Below are 13,919 nucleotides of genomic sequence, written 5' to 3'. Positions count from 1 at the left end.
TCCTCACTCAGGTCCGCATGGGCTGAAAATCGGGAGATTTTCGGGAGAATATTTGTCCCGGGAGGTTTTCGGGAGAGGCGCTGAATTTCGGGAGTCTCCTGGAAAATTTGGGAGGGTTGGCAAGTATGGTCATGATATGCAGCTCAACTGACTGTAATACACAATGTCGCCAGCAGATGGTGATGGTCAGCTCTGGTTATATTGCCAGAGCATGTGAAGGGAAGTGTTCCTTGCGCATGCGCGGAACTTGCGTTTTCCAGTATTATTCGTGTCGCAAAACGTAACATAGCAGTTCTGCATTACTTCTCTAATTTTTACCTTTGTACTCATTCGTCCATCGTAGGAAAAACTCGACTTTATTAGTTCTTCGTGTCAGGATTGACTCAACTCGTCTCCGTGAACTTTGACGCATCTCTTCTCAGGCTGAGCTTGCTAGCCAGCTAGCTTAGCTTGCTAGTTAGCTTAGCATGTTAGCTGCTAACAAAGAGGGGCGGAAGTGATCAAAACTCATCGCTAAGAAGAGATCAAGTGTGAGTATGAAGTGTTGTGATTGTGTGAACATGTTTAAAATAGAAATTATGAGATTGTTGGTGAATCAGCGACGAACTGGTTGTTGAATATATAATTGTAGTGTTAGAAAGAAAGATAGCAGAGGAACTTTCTCCAGCAAAACTTAATATTTGATTATTAAGATGAAAGAACACTTGGAATAAGTTAAGTGGGTGGATGTGTTAAATAAAGCGCATTGCAACACTGCTTGCGTGAGATTACATGGAAGCTATCTTTATTGCTGCGCTTGCAACACTGCGCAACATTTGTGCGCATGCTACGGAAACACTGCGCAACATTTGTGCGCATGCTACGGAAACACTGCAGGGACATTAGAAACGGTCACCCCTTTATGCATGCATTCAGCACATTAAATTACAGAGCAGTATTGTCAAAAAGTGAAAGTAAAATAGTTGATTGCGGAGATAAATTTACTTGTTTTTATTTGAACAGAACAAATAACGATACTGCATTCTTTCCCACATGGCGACTGAAATTACACGTTAAATAAACAAATTTGTATTGTACTGTGTGATAAAACTGCATGTTCCAGCGTGGTCTTTTATGGTTGGCTGCCTTTGGCACACCTGTGCAGTAATCACGCCGTTTCGTCAGCATCTTTATATGCCACACCTGTGAGGCGGAATGGATTATCTCGCCAAAGAAGAAATGCTCACTAACACAGATTTGTGAACAATATTTGCGAGGAATAGGTCTTTTGTGTGTATAGTCAAAGGTTTACATCTTTGAGTCCCACTCGGGAAATATGGGAGCAAAAACCAGATAGTAACATTAAGTTAACATTTTAGATTACGGTAATAATAGTTTTGATAAAATAATACAACTGAAAAGGATGTAGTGTTTTCCTGCATATGTCAACAACTACATGAATAGCCTTTGCAACCTGTTTTAAATTGGCTTTATTAATAATTATATAAATAAATAATATATTGCAAAATTCAAATTACTATTTTTCCCTACTTAAAAAAAAAAAAAGAATACAAAAGGCCGATATAAATCAAAACATGTTTTTCTTTTACTTGCAAAGTGAATTATATTTATATAGCGCTTTTCTCTAGTGACTCAAAGCGCTTTTACATAGTGAAACACAATATTTAAGTTACATTTAAACCAGTGTGGGTGGCACTGGGAGCAGGTGTGTAAAGTGTCTTGCCCAAGGACACAACGGCAGAGACGAGGATGGCAGAAGCGGGGATCAAACCTGGAACCCTCAAGTTGCCGACACGGCCACCATACCAACCGAGCTATACTGCCCCTTATCGCCTACTTAATTAAAAACTAGTAGTTTGAAATGACACTGCATCTTACTCTTAGCAAAATCTTAATTTAAATAATGTTCATTTGAGACCATTTATACATTAGTAACTTTTTACGAGATACATTTCATAGAACTAAATTAGGAAGCAATACTTCTGTCTCGAATAAAATACAAAAGTTCCAAGTCATACCAAAGACTATAAAAATGGGCGCCATTACCTCCCTGCTTGGCACTCAGCATCAAGGTTTGGAATTGGGGGTTAAATCACCAAAAATGATTCCCGGGTGCGGCCACTGCTGCTGCTCACCGCTCCCCTCACCTCCCAGGGGGTGATCAAGGGTGATGGGTCAAATGCAGAGAATAATTTCGCCACACCTAGTGTGTGTGTGACAATCATTGGTACTTTAACTTTTTTTTAACAAAGATGTTGCACATTGCATTCATATACACAATAATCTCCGACATTGAGATAAGTCACGTGAAAAATGTCGCACTCGTCTGGGGGCTTTGGTTTCAGATGCAGGAATCAGTTTTTGTGCTGTTTTTAAAAAAAAACACTTTTCTTTTCTTTGGAACAAACTTCTCACTCTCGTTAGCGTTAGTTTTGAATCTCTGCTAAGGAAGTAAGGGGACTGGCGAGTACTACAGAAGCTAGTGGGGGCAAGACGTATGAGAGGAGAGGAGGAAATAAAACAAAATATTATTTTTATATCATCTGCAACAATAAACACAAATTATAAGATAAAATTGATATACAGTATAACTCGAGCCTAATACCACCCATCTCTAGTAAAAATGTCCCCCGGCCCTGGCTTGGTCTTCTTTTCCTGTAAACAATGTTGTAAGGAGAGGCATGTTTGTCAAGGTTTCTTTAATGGTACCCGGAGGTAAAATAGTTGTGCAGACATTTGTAATTCAGCATCAAGACAGAATGAAGCAAGTTATATAAAACATAACATTTTTAAAAGCCCACCAACGATCACTGGTATACAGGCACACAGTAGAACAATAAAATAGAATAAAGTTAAAGTACCAATGATTGTCACACACACACTAGGTGTGGCGAAATTATTCTCTGCATTTGACCCATCACCCTTGATCACCCCCTGGGAGGTGAGGGGAGCAGTGAGCAGCACCGGTGGCTGCGCCCGGGAATCATTTTTGGTGATTTAACCCCCAATTCCAACCCTTGATGCTGAGTGCCAAGCAGGGAAGTAATGGGTCCCATTTTTATAGTCTTTGGTATGACTCGGCTGGGGTTTGAACTCACAACCTACCGATCTCAGGGCGGACACTCTAACCACTAGGCCACTGAGTAGATAATACCTAATAAACCAATAACAATTGTGGTTAAAGTGCTATGGCATAATAAATAAATAAAATCACCATGTTGTGTGTGATGGCAGCAGGTACAAAAGTACTCTTATATCGTTTAGTCCTACAAATGGGTCGTACTTGGAAAGTAAAGTGAGGTCACGCTACTCGTCTGCTACTTCCGGTACAGGCAAGGCTTTTTTATCAGCGACCAAAAGTTGCGAACTTTATCGTCGATGTTCTCTACTAAATCCTTTCAGCAAAAATATGGCAATATCGCGAAATGATCAAGTATGACACATAGAATGGACCTGCTATCCCCGTTTAAATAAGATAATCGCATTTCAGTAGGCCATTAAACGATAGTTTAGTGTGGCTGAAAGGGGTTTAGGCTAAATAATTATTAGTTTAAGGAGTTCTCCGGTTTAGTGTAGACATAGTCTCAGATCAAATACCATTCACCTTGACTTGTTGGGATCGATAAGTCATACTTGCCAACCCTCCCGGATTTTCCGGGAGACTCCCGAAATTCAGCGCCTCTCCCGAAAACCTCCCGGGACAAATTTTCTCCCGAAATTCAGGCGGACCTGGAGGCCACGCCCCCTCCAGCTCCATGCGGACCTGGAGAGTCTGCATGGAGCGATGTTGTTGTAATATATTGAGTTGGAGGCAATAAACAGGCGAGGTGATGAAGTACGTCTCTTTACTGTAGACTTCAGAACAGACTAACACACTTGACGTCAGGTGCGCAACACCACGTAAATCGTTGGCCAACCAAAAAGTAACCCCAGTACGCTATAGCCAACATTCACCAGGAGATGGCAACAGACAAACATAGATCACCCAAACAACCCAACCAAAAAATACAGCAGCTCAAATAAAAAACTGTACTTAAGCCACATTCTTTTCTTTTTTTTTTAGTACTGAACTCTTAACCCTCATTTGTAAACAATAACATGCTTATTATACAAACAGTATTTGTACACCTTTAACACAGATTTTTATACTGTTTTCAGAGATTCAGTTTTTTTGGTGGTACTCGAAACCTTTCTGGGTAACTGCGGATCACTGGTGGGGTTTTTGTTGTGGGTGATCTGGGTTCTGATGATGGCAACTCAGCAGCCCTTGAATCTGGTTCAATGATGAGACTAGTTTGTGTCTGACTCACTGATGGTCCTGGTGATGGAACTGAAACAGCACTGTCCAGTTGTACTGATGGCACATTTTCTGCAACTGGTGGAGACTAGATAACTGGCAGTCTCTCCATGTTTTCTCGCCATGGTAACATGTGATCCACATGCACTGTGCGCTGTCTCTGTCCCTCTTGATATATATATATATATATATATATATATATATATATATATATATATATATATATATATATATATATAGCTAGAATTAACTGAAAGTGAAGTATTTTCTTATATATAAGAAATACTTATATATATATATATATATATATATATATATATATATATATATATATATATATAAGTATTTCTTATATATAAGAAAATACTTCACTTTCAGTTAATTCTAGCTATATATATATATATATATATATATATATATATATATTTTTTTTTTTTTTTTTTTTTTTTTTTTTTTATTATATATATATATATATATATATATATATATATATATATATATATACATATGTGTATATATACAGTATATATATATATATATATATATATATATATATATATATATATATGAAATACTTGACTTGGTGAATTCTAGCTGTAAATATACTCCTCCCCTCTTAGCCACGCCCCCGCCCCACCCGGACCACGCCCCCCCCGGACCACGCCCCCCCACCCCCCACCTCCCAAAATCGGAGGTCTCAAGGTTGGCAAGTATGCGATCAATTAAAAAAATCTACAATCCAAACAGTCAGATTAAAACTCCGATTAAAATCCCTGATCAGCTTTTCGGCTAGTATATGAGGTTGGATAGTGTTAAAAGCAGAGGAAAAATCAACAAATAAAGTCTAGCGTGGGTTTTATTTCCCTCCTAGATGTTAAAATAGAATGTTAAGAAGCGTGGGTGAAGCATCCACCACTCCTCTGTGTGCCCTATACGCAAACTGCATAGGGTTGTTGTTGTTGTTATTGTTGTGTTTGCTGTTGTTGTTTTTGTCTCTCTGTCTTATCCCCCTCTTGTCCCCACAATTTCCCCCTCTGTCTTCCTTTTTTTCCCTTTCTATCCCCTCCTGCTCCGGCCCGGCTGCACCAAATGATAATATAAATACATTTAAAGGGGAACATTATCACAATTTCAGAATGGTTAAAACCATTAAAAATCAGTTCCCAGTGGCTTATTATATTTTTCGAAGTTTTTTTCAAAATTTAACCCATCACGCAATATCCCTAAAAAAAGAAGCTTCAAAGTGCCTGATTTTAACCATCGTTATAAACACCCGTCCATTTTCCTGTGACGTCACATAGTGAAGCCAAACAAACGTGGCGGAAAGAACAGCAAGCTATAGCGACATTAGCTCGGATTCAGACTCGGATTTCAGCGGCTTAAGCGATTCAACAGATTACGCATGTATTGAAACGGATGGTTGTAGTGTGGAAGCAGGTAGCGAAAACGAAATTGAAGAAGAAACTGAAGCTATTGAGCCATATCGGTTTGAACCGTATGCAAGCGAAACCGACGAAAACGACACGACAGCCAGCGACACGGGAGAAAGCGAGGACGAATTCGGCGATCACCTTCTAACCAACGATTGGTATGTGTTTGTTTGGCATTAAAGGAAACTAACAACTATGAACTAGGTTTACAGCATATGAAATACATTTGGCAACAACATGCACTTTGAGAGTGCAGACAGCCCAATTTTCATCAATTAATATATTCTGTAGACATACCCTCATGTCAGCAGGCCAGGGAAGCTAGGGTCGATATTCTTCTCTTGATCATCTTCGGTGGCATAAGGGACGGTGTGAGCCAAGACATCCAGGGGGTTTAGCTTGCTCGTCTGCGGGAACAAACTGCCGCCATTGCTTGCCGTGCTACCGAAGTCCTTTGTCCCTGAATTGCTCACACACTCCGGCAGATTCAATGGGGGTCTGGCGGCAGATTTCTTTGACTTTATCGTTGGAAATGCATCTGCTTTGAGTGTCGCAGGATATCCACACATTCTTGCCATCTCTGTCGTAGCATAGCTTTCGTCGGTAAAGTGTGCGGAACAAACGTCCAATTTCTTGCCACTTTGGCATCTTTGGGCCACTGGTGCAACTTGAATCCGTCCCTGTTCGTGTTGTTACACCCTCCGACAACACACCGACGAGGCATGATGTCTCCAAGGTACGGAAAACAGTCGAAAAAACGGAAAATAACAGAGCTGATTTGACTCGGTGTTTGAGAAAATGGCGGATTGCTTCCCGATGTGACGTCACAACGTGACGTCATCACTCCGAGAGCGAATATTAGAAAGGCGTTTAATTCGCCAAAATTCACCCATTTAGAGTTCGGAAATCGGTTAAAAAAATATATGGTCTTTTTTCTGCAACATCAAGGTATATATTGACGCTTACATAGGTCTGGTGATAATGTTCTCCTTTAATAAAGTCAAATACAAATAAGGCAACAAGAGAAGTATCCCACACTTCTCTTTTGTAAAGTAAATGTGAACAGCCAATATGGGCATCTACATCAACTATATGATGTGTCTGAAAAGCTGGACAGTACAAAAAAAAGGTGTGCACAGTCTTCCTCTGACAGTGACAGCGCTGCAGCGTGTTGACGTAGATGCACACGCCCCCTCCGCGGGATTTCCCGCCCGCTTGTGCGTCACGATCCAAGCGAAATGGAATGCCAACTCCATCAAGGGTTCACGTCGTTGTCTCCGTAAATACCACAGCACAGCAGTCTCTGTAGTCCTGGAGGAAGCCAGCGTTTCCTTGAAGCTCATCAAGTGTATTTCGCAAGGACTGGACGTTCCCCCATAGTCAGGGAGGGCAAGGGGAGGCGGGTTATCTGCTGTTTCCTCATTCGCAGTTTTGACACCACCTTTTTTCCCACGTTTCCTTTTCTTAACTCCTCCTAAAGTCCTTGTTGCTCGGATTATTTCGATCCCTCCGCGTTAAATGAGTCAGCTGAACGTCCGGCGTGATTTGATTCAGGTTACTGAGCTGCTGTAGTTGGTCCCGAGTGTATTGGATCCTCGGACGCGAGAATTAAGCAGAAAACAGCGAAAAGTAGGAGCTCCATTGCTCCGGGTGTACAATACAATAACTAAAAGCACTTTTCATTTAACCTCTTAAGGCCCAAGCTGTTTGTTTACATGCTTTTTTTTATTTCTCTTTGCTATTTGGGCTTATTGGACCCTAATTAGAATAAAAACTAAGTATCATCTTTTGATATGATGTACTTAGTCCATAAGTACACAAACGTGTACTTCATGTTTAGTGACATGCTAATTCTAATTTTTACACTTTTTCCAAATTCCATTGTATGTTATACTCTTCTAACACCACCAGATGGCAGTATAAGTGTCCACATGAGCGGCCATAAGACCCCAATTTAGTAGTGTACACAATTTTGGAAATAAGAGCTAAAAGGTGCTGTCCACGCATGTGGCCACTAAGCCTTTAGAGGCTTTTAAGACATACTTGCCAACCTTGAGACCTCCGATTTCGGGAGGTGAGGGACGTGGTCGGGGTTGGGGCGGGGGCGTGGTTAAGAGAGGAGGAGTATATTTACAGCTAAAATTCACCAAATCAAGTATTTCATATATATATATATATACCGTATTTTTCGGACTATAAGTCGCAGTTTTTTTCATAGTTTGGCCGGGCTCCAGTGCGATTTATGTTTTTTTCCTTCTTTATTATGCATTTTCGGTAGGTGCGACTTATACTCCGGTGCGACTTATACTACGAAAAATACGGTATATATATATATATATATATATATATATATATAAGAAATACTTGACTTTCAGTGAATTCTAGCTATATATATTTATTTTATTATATATATATATATAGATATATATATATATATATATATATATATATATATATATATATATATAAATAAAATAAATACTTGAATTTCAGTGTTCATTTATTTACACATATACACACACATAACATTCATCTACTCATTGTTGAGTTAAGGGTTGAATTGTCCATCCTTGTTCTATTCTCTGTCACTATTTTTCTATCCATGCTGAACACCCTCTCTGATGATGCATTGCTGTGTGGCACGCACAAAAGTGCTTTCATCAAATGCACTAGAGTCTGGAATCTTCCATCTCTCCCTAGCATGGCACAAAACCGGTCAATCTTTGCTTCCTGAGGAAGATCTTCACTGCCAAGCACTTGGTAGTCCACTACTTCTTCCCGGAGGCTATCCAGGTCCAATCGCAGCTGCGGCTTGGAACTTACAAGCGTATTTCTTCATCTTCCTCGTTCTTCTGCTTCGTCTCCTTGTTGAGCGCGCAGTTGTGCACTGCACTCTAAAAGCCCTAGATGTTATTGTCACATATGCATGTACAGTAGATGGCAGTATTGTCCTGTTTAAGAGTGTCACAACATTGCTGTTTACGGCAGACGGAACTGCTTTACGGTAGACGAAAACGTGACTGCTGTTGTTGTGTGTTGTTACCGCGCTGGGAGGACGTTAATGAAACTGCCTAACAATAAACCCACATAAGAAACCAAGAACTCGCCCTCCATCATTCTACAGTTATAACGTCATTAATCAGGCACGCTGTTTATATTGGAGCTGGAGGGGGCGTGGCCTCCAGCGCCGCCTGAATTTCGGGAGATTTTCGGGAGAAAATTTGTCCCGGGAGGTTTTCGGGAGAGGCGCTGAATTTCGGGAGTCTCCCGGAAAATCCGGGAGCGTTGGCAAAAAATAAATCAGGCCTAAAAACACGCACAGATTCTCTCAAACAAACATAGCAAGACACTGAAAAACCCACCTGCCCTCGCCCCCACATAGATATCAGGACAGTTCATACAGTGTCTGGATTTTCTTTTAGTACATGTGTCACGTTCAAACACTGAGGACATCTATTAAACAAGACAAAAGGCAAGGAATCAAACAGAGACAGAATTCAATTTAGACTCAATATTGAGGAGAGACATGGCCACTGCACTCTCTGTACAGTCCTGCACCACGCTCTGACGAAGAAGGTTTTCGTCTCCTCTTTATTACAATATTCAATGTTCACGCACCAACACATGTCTCAGCAGGAATGGGGAGTATGTAAAACAGTCATTGTTTTCGGTCGCTTTGAAGACCAAGAAGTGGGATTTCTCGGGCTTGGGCTCTTCCTGGATCCAGCTGGGGCAGGTGTTGGAGGACAATGGATAACCCCTCCCGTCTCCTGACCACAGGGACTTCAAGAGGGCAGCGGGTCGTAAATAGCGTTGACCTCGGTTACCAAATAGTTGGAAGAGAGTTTGTGAAATACTTCAGAGAGAGTTCGTTTAACACTTCAAAGAGAGTTCCTCTGGAAGTTGAGCAGATCCTGCCATCTGTCCGTGTTGAAATCACAGTGGAGTTTTACGAGCCTTCTTCCTCTTGTTAGGCCTCGAAAGACAACATTCATAATACAACGTTTCTTTTGTGATAACTTACAAACAATTATTCCAACAACATGTATGTAAAAGTACTGAATGGGTCCTGTGACTGAGCAAAGCTGGAGTTTTCTAAAGCATGTTTGTCTTCCAGTGTCCTGCAAACATCTGCAACAGGAGTGGAGCTTCAGGATGGAGCAGGAGGAGCCACAGCGCTCCCTCGTTAAAAAGGGAAAGAAGGACCCACTCACCCCTCATTTTAAAGAGGAAGAGGAGGAACACAGCATCAGTCAAGAGGGAGAGCATCTTGAAGGACTGGAGGAGGTTGATGTCACCAAGATGCCAGTGACTGGTGTCCCTGTGAAGAGTGAAGGTGATGATGAACATCTTCTCCCTGAGCAGCAGAAGTGGAGCTTCAGGATGGCGACGGAGGACCCACAGCCCTCCCACATTAAGGAGGAAGCTGCGGAGCTGCAGACCCTGCACATCAAAAAGGAAGAGGAGTACCCACTGACCCCTCACATTAAAGAAGAGGAGGAGGAACACAGCATCAGTCAGGAGGGAGAGCATCTTGAGTTCCCAGTGATTGGTGTCATTGTGAAGAGTGAAGATGATGAGGTCAAAGGTGAGAGTGAGGAGAAGAGAGAGGCGGAGCCTCCAAGCAGCAGCTCAACTCAACACATGATAACAGAAGCTGATGGAGACCACTGTGGAGGATCACAAGCAGACAAGCTCTTAGCTCCACTATCAGATAGTGAGGACACAACGTCACACTCTCCTGACACTGATGATGAAGACTCTAAAGATGATAAGACGCGCCTGACGTGTTCTTACTGTGACAAAACCTTTAAATACCCAAGTCTTCTGAAAGAACACATAAGAACACACACTGGAGAAAAATATTTTTCCTGCACAGAATGTGGTAAGAGATTTGCACGAAAAAATGTGTTGAACATACACAAGAGAACACACACCGGAGAAAAACCTTTTTCCTGTTCAATATGCGGTAAAACCTTTGTACAAAAGCAATGTTTAAAAATACACATGCGAAAACACAGCGGGGAAAACCCCTTTTCCTGTTCAATCTGTGGTAAAGGTTTTACAACAAGTTCAAATTTTAAAGTACACATGAGAATACATACCGGAGAAAAACCATTTTCCTGTTCAATATGTGGTAAAGCTTTTGTACAAAAGGATTGTTTAAATATACACATGAGGAAACACAGTGGGGAAAAGCCTTTTTCTTGTTCAACCTGTGGCAAAAGTTTCACAAGAAGTTCAAGTCTGAAAGTACATATGGGAATCCATACTGGAGAAAAACCTTTTTCCTGTTCAATTTGTGGTAAAGGTTTTGCACATGGTAAACATATGAAAGTACACATGAGAATACACACGGGAGAAAAACCTTTTACCTGTTCAATCTGCGGTAAAGGTTTTGCAAAAAGTAGCAATTTTATTGTACACATGAGAATACACACCAGAGAAAAACCTTTTATGTGTTCAATTTGTGGTAAAAGGTTTTCACAAAGTCCACATGTGAAAATACACATGAGAACACACACTGGTGAAAAACCATACTCCTGTTCGAGCTGCAACAAAGGGTTTTGTGAACGATCAAAGCTTGTAGCACACATGAATACACACACAGCAGAGAAAGTGTTGAGTTGCAGTGTGTGTGGTGAAAGATTCTCTTCTAAGAACCAGTGTAAGAAACACAAGTGTGCTGGTGAGAACAGCAGCAGCAAATGAAGATGCAGGATATGAATTATACTGTCAAAACTTGCATTAATATACAGCATTATGTACTTTTATTTAATAAAAACAAAACAAAAACAATATGACTGAAAAAGGGAAAATAAACAGTACAAAACATATGTTACATACAATAAACATTTAATGTGTTTATAGATACTCATAATTCACCTTTATACTTATTCATAATGGTGTTTTATGTATGTTTTTGAAATAATGAAGTGTTAAATATTTTCATTTCTAGTTGTAAATGTTTCTATGTATGAACTTATTTATATGATATACATATTTGTTTTAAATGTGTTCATACCTTTGCTTTTGAGTACACATAAATCCCTCTTAGTTCATATTTACTGGTTCACATCTGAAACATCTTCTAGAAGCATATTATTATTTACTTTATACATCATTTTAGCAGTTGTGTTTTATACAAGATCATTTACTTTTAAAATGTGTGACTTTATGAGTCATTTGTTGGGTCTCCATAATCCATTCTATTGTCTTTATTACTCTCTTTTGTAATATGAATATTGTTTTGTTATTGTTTTATATGTATGTCCCCAGACCTTTATGCAATAAACAATGTATGCTTCAACTAAAGTTGAGTACAATATATGTCGTTAATTTTTGTCAGTATGTATTTTGTTCTATTTAATATTGCGCAGATTTCTGGTATGTATTCAGCTTGTGCCAAAACCGGTTAAGGATGGGAAAGTGGAAGAAAAAAAGAATTAAAAGGAGGAATAAGAATGGAATGCAACCAAAGGTAAATTGGTAATGGTTGTGTGTATGAAAACAGATAAATACATTTTAACACTTTTTTTGTGCCTTAGGCTGGTACTGAATCTGCCAGTGGCAAAAATCTGATAGGCCACTCTGGGTTTCTCCCAACTCAGAGGTGGAACAATTTGAAGAATGTGGTAAGTGTTGCACCGCCCGAATGCAGCTGAGATAAGCTCCAGCGACCCCAAAAGGAACAAGCGGTAGAAAATGGATGGATGGGGTAAGTGTTGCACTCGGGCTCCAACTAGAGGTACGCCAAATAAATGCTTATAACAGATCAGGTGTTCCCTATCTACAGTCTACAGGTTGTCCCAAGTTTATTTTGAAAGCATGGTTTGGTTATATACAAACCCCGTTTCCATATGAGTTGGGAAATTGTAAATATAAACGGAATACAATGATTTGCAAGTCATTTCCAACCCATATTCAGTTGAATATGCTACAAAGACAACATATTTGATGTTCAAACTGATAAACATTTTTTTTTTTGTGCAAATAATCATTAACTTTAGAATTTGATGCCAGCAACACGTGACAACGAAGTTGGGAAAGGTGGCAATAAATACTGATAAAGTTGAGGAATGCTCATCAAACACTTATTTGGAACATCCCACAGGTGAACAGGCAAATTGGGAACAGGTGGGTGCCATGATTGGGTATAAAAGTAGATTCCATGAAATGCTCAGTCATTCACAAACAAGGATGGGGCGAGGGTCACCACTTTGTCAACAAATGCGTGAGCAAATTGTTGAACAGTTTAAGAAAAACCTTTCCCAACCAGCTATTGCAAGGAATTTAGGGATTTCACCACCTACGGTCCGTAATATCATCAAAGGGTTCAGAGAATCTGGAGAAATCACTGCACGTAAGCCATGATATTACGCACCTTGGATCCCTCAGGCTGTACTGCATCAACAAGCGACATCAGTGTGTAAAGGATATCACCACATGGGCTCAGGAACACTTCAGAAACCCACTGTCAGTAACTACAGTTGGTCGCTACATCTGTAAGTGCAAGTTAAAACTCTCCTATGCAAGGCGAAAACCGTTTATCAACAACACCCAGAAACGCCGTCGGCTTCGCTGAGCCGGAGCTCATCTAAGATGGACTGATACAAAGTGGAAAAGTGTTCTGTGGTCTGACGAGTCCACATTTCAAATTGTTTTTGGAAACTGTGGACGTTGTGTCCTCTGGACCAAAGAGGAAAAGAACCATCCGGATTGTTATAGGCGCAAAGTTGAAAAGGCAGCATGTGTGATGGTATGGGGGTGTATTAGTGCCCAAGACATGGGTAACTTACACATCTGTGAAGGCGCCATTAATGCTGAAAGGTACATACAGGTTTTGGAGCAACATATGTTGCCATCCAAGCAACGTTACCATGGACGCCCCTGCTTATTTCAGCAAGACAATGCCAAGCCACGTGTTACATCAACGTGGCTTCATAGTAAAAGAGTGCGGGTACTTGACTGGCCTGCCTGTAGTCCAGACCTGTCTCCCATTGAAAATGTGTGGCGCATTATGAAGCCTAAAATAGCACAACGGAGACCCCCGGACTGTTGAACAACTTAAGCTGTACATCAAGCAAGAATGGGAAAGAATTCCGCCTGAGAAGCTTAAAAAAATGTGTCTCCTCAGTTCCCAAACGTTTACTGAGTGTTGTTAAAAGGAAAGGCCATGTAACACAGTGGTG

The 13,919-nt window shown here is 40.5% G+C and overlaps 1 protein-coding gene across 3 annotated transcripts in view; it reads left to right on the top strand.

Moving 5' to 3' along the window:
* The window catches only part of LOC133623988 (uncharacterized), a 36,348-nt gene extending 24,321 nt beyond the window's left edge, over nt 1-12,027 (top strand). For 2 of the 3 annotated variants that reach the window (XM_072916190.1, XM_061987552.2), the window contains exon 2: nt 9,845-12,027. In XM_072916190.1, coding sequence (XP_072772291.1) covers nt 9,883-11,439 — 1,557 coding nt within the window. In that variant the 5' untranslated portion in view covers nt 9,845-9,882 and the 3' untranslated portion in view covers nt 11,440-12,027. Of the gene's footprint in view, nt 1-201; nt 531-9,844 lie in introns of those variants that run through there. The other variant, XM_061987553.2, reaches the window with a different exon arrangement.
* The last annotated feature ends 1,892 nt before the right edge of the window (nt 12,028-13,919 follow it).

The sequence above is a fragment of the Nerophis lumbriciformis genome, linkage group LG26, assembly GCF_033978685.3.
Source record: "Nerophis lumbriciformis linkage group LG26, RoL_Nlum_v2.1, whole genome shotgun sequence".
Lineage (NCBI taxonomy): Eukaryota > Metazoa > Chordata > Actinopteri > Syngnathiformes > Syngnathidae > Nerophis > Nerophis lumbriciformis.
This window is presented reverse-complemented; position numbering and strand designations above follow the sequence as displayed.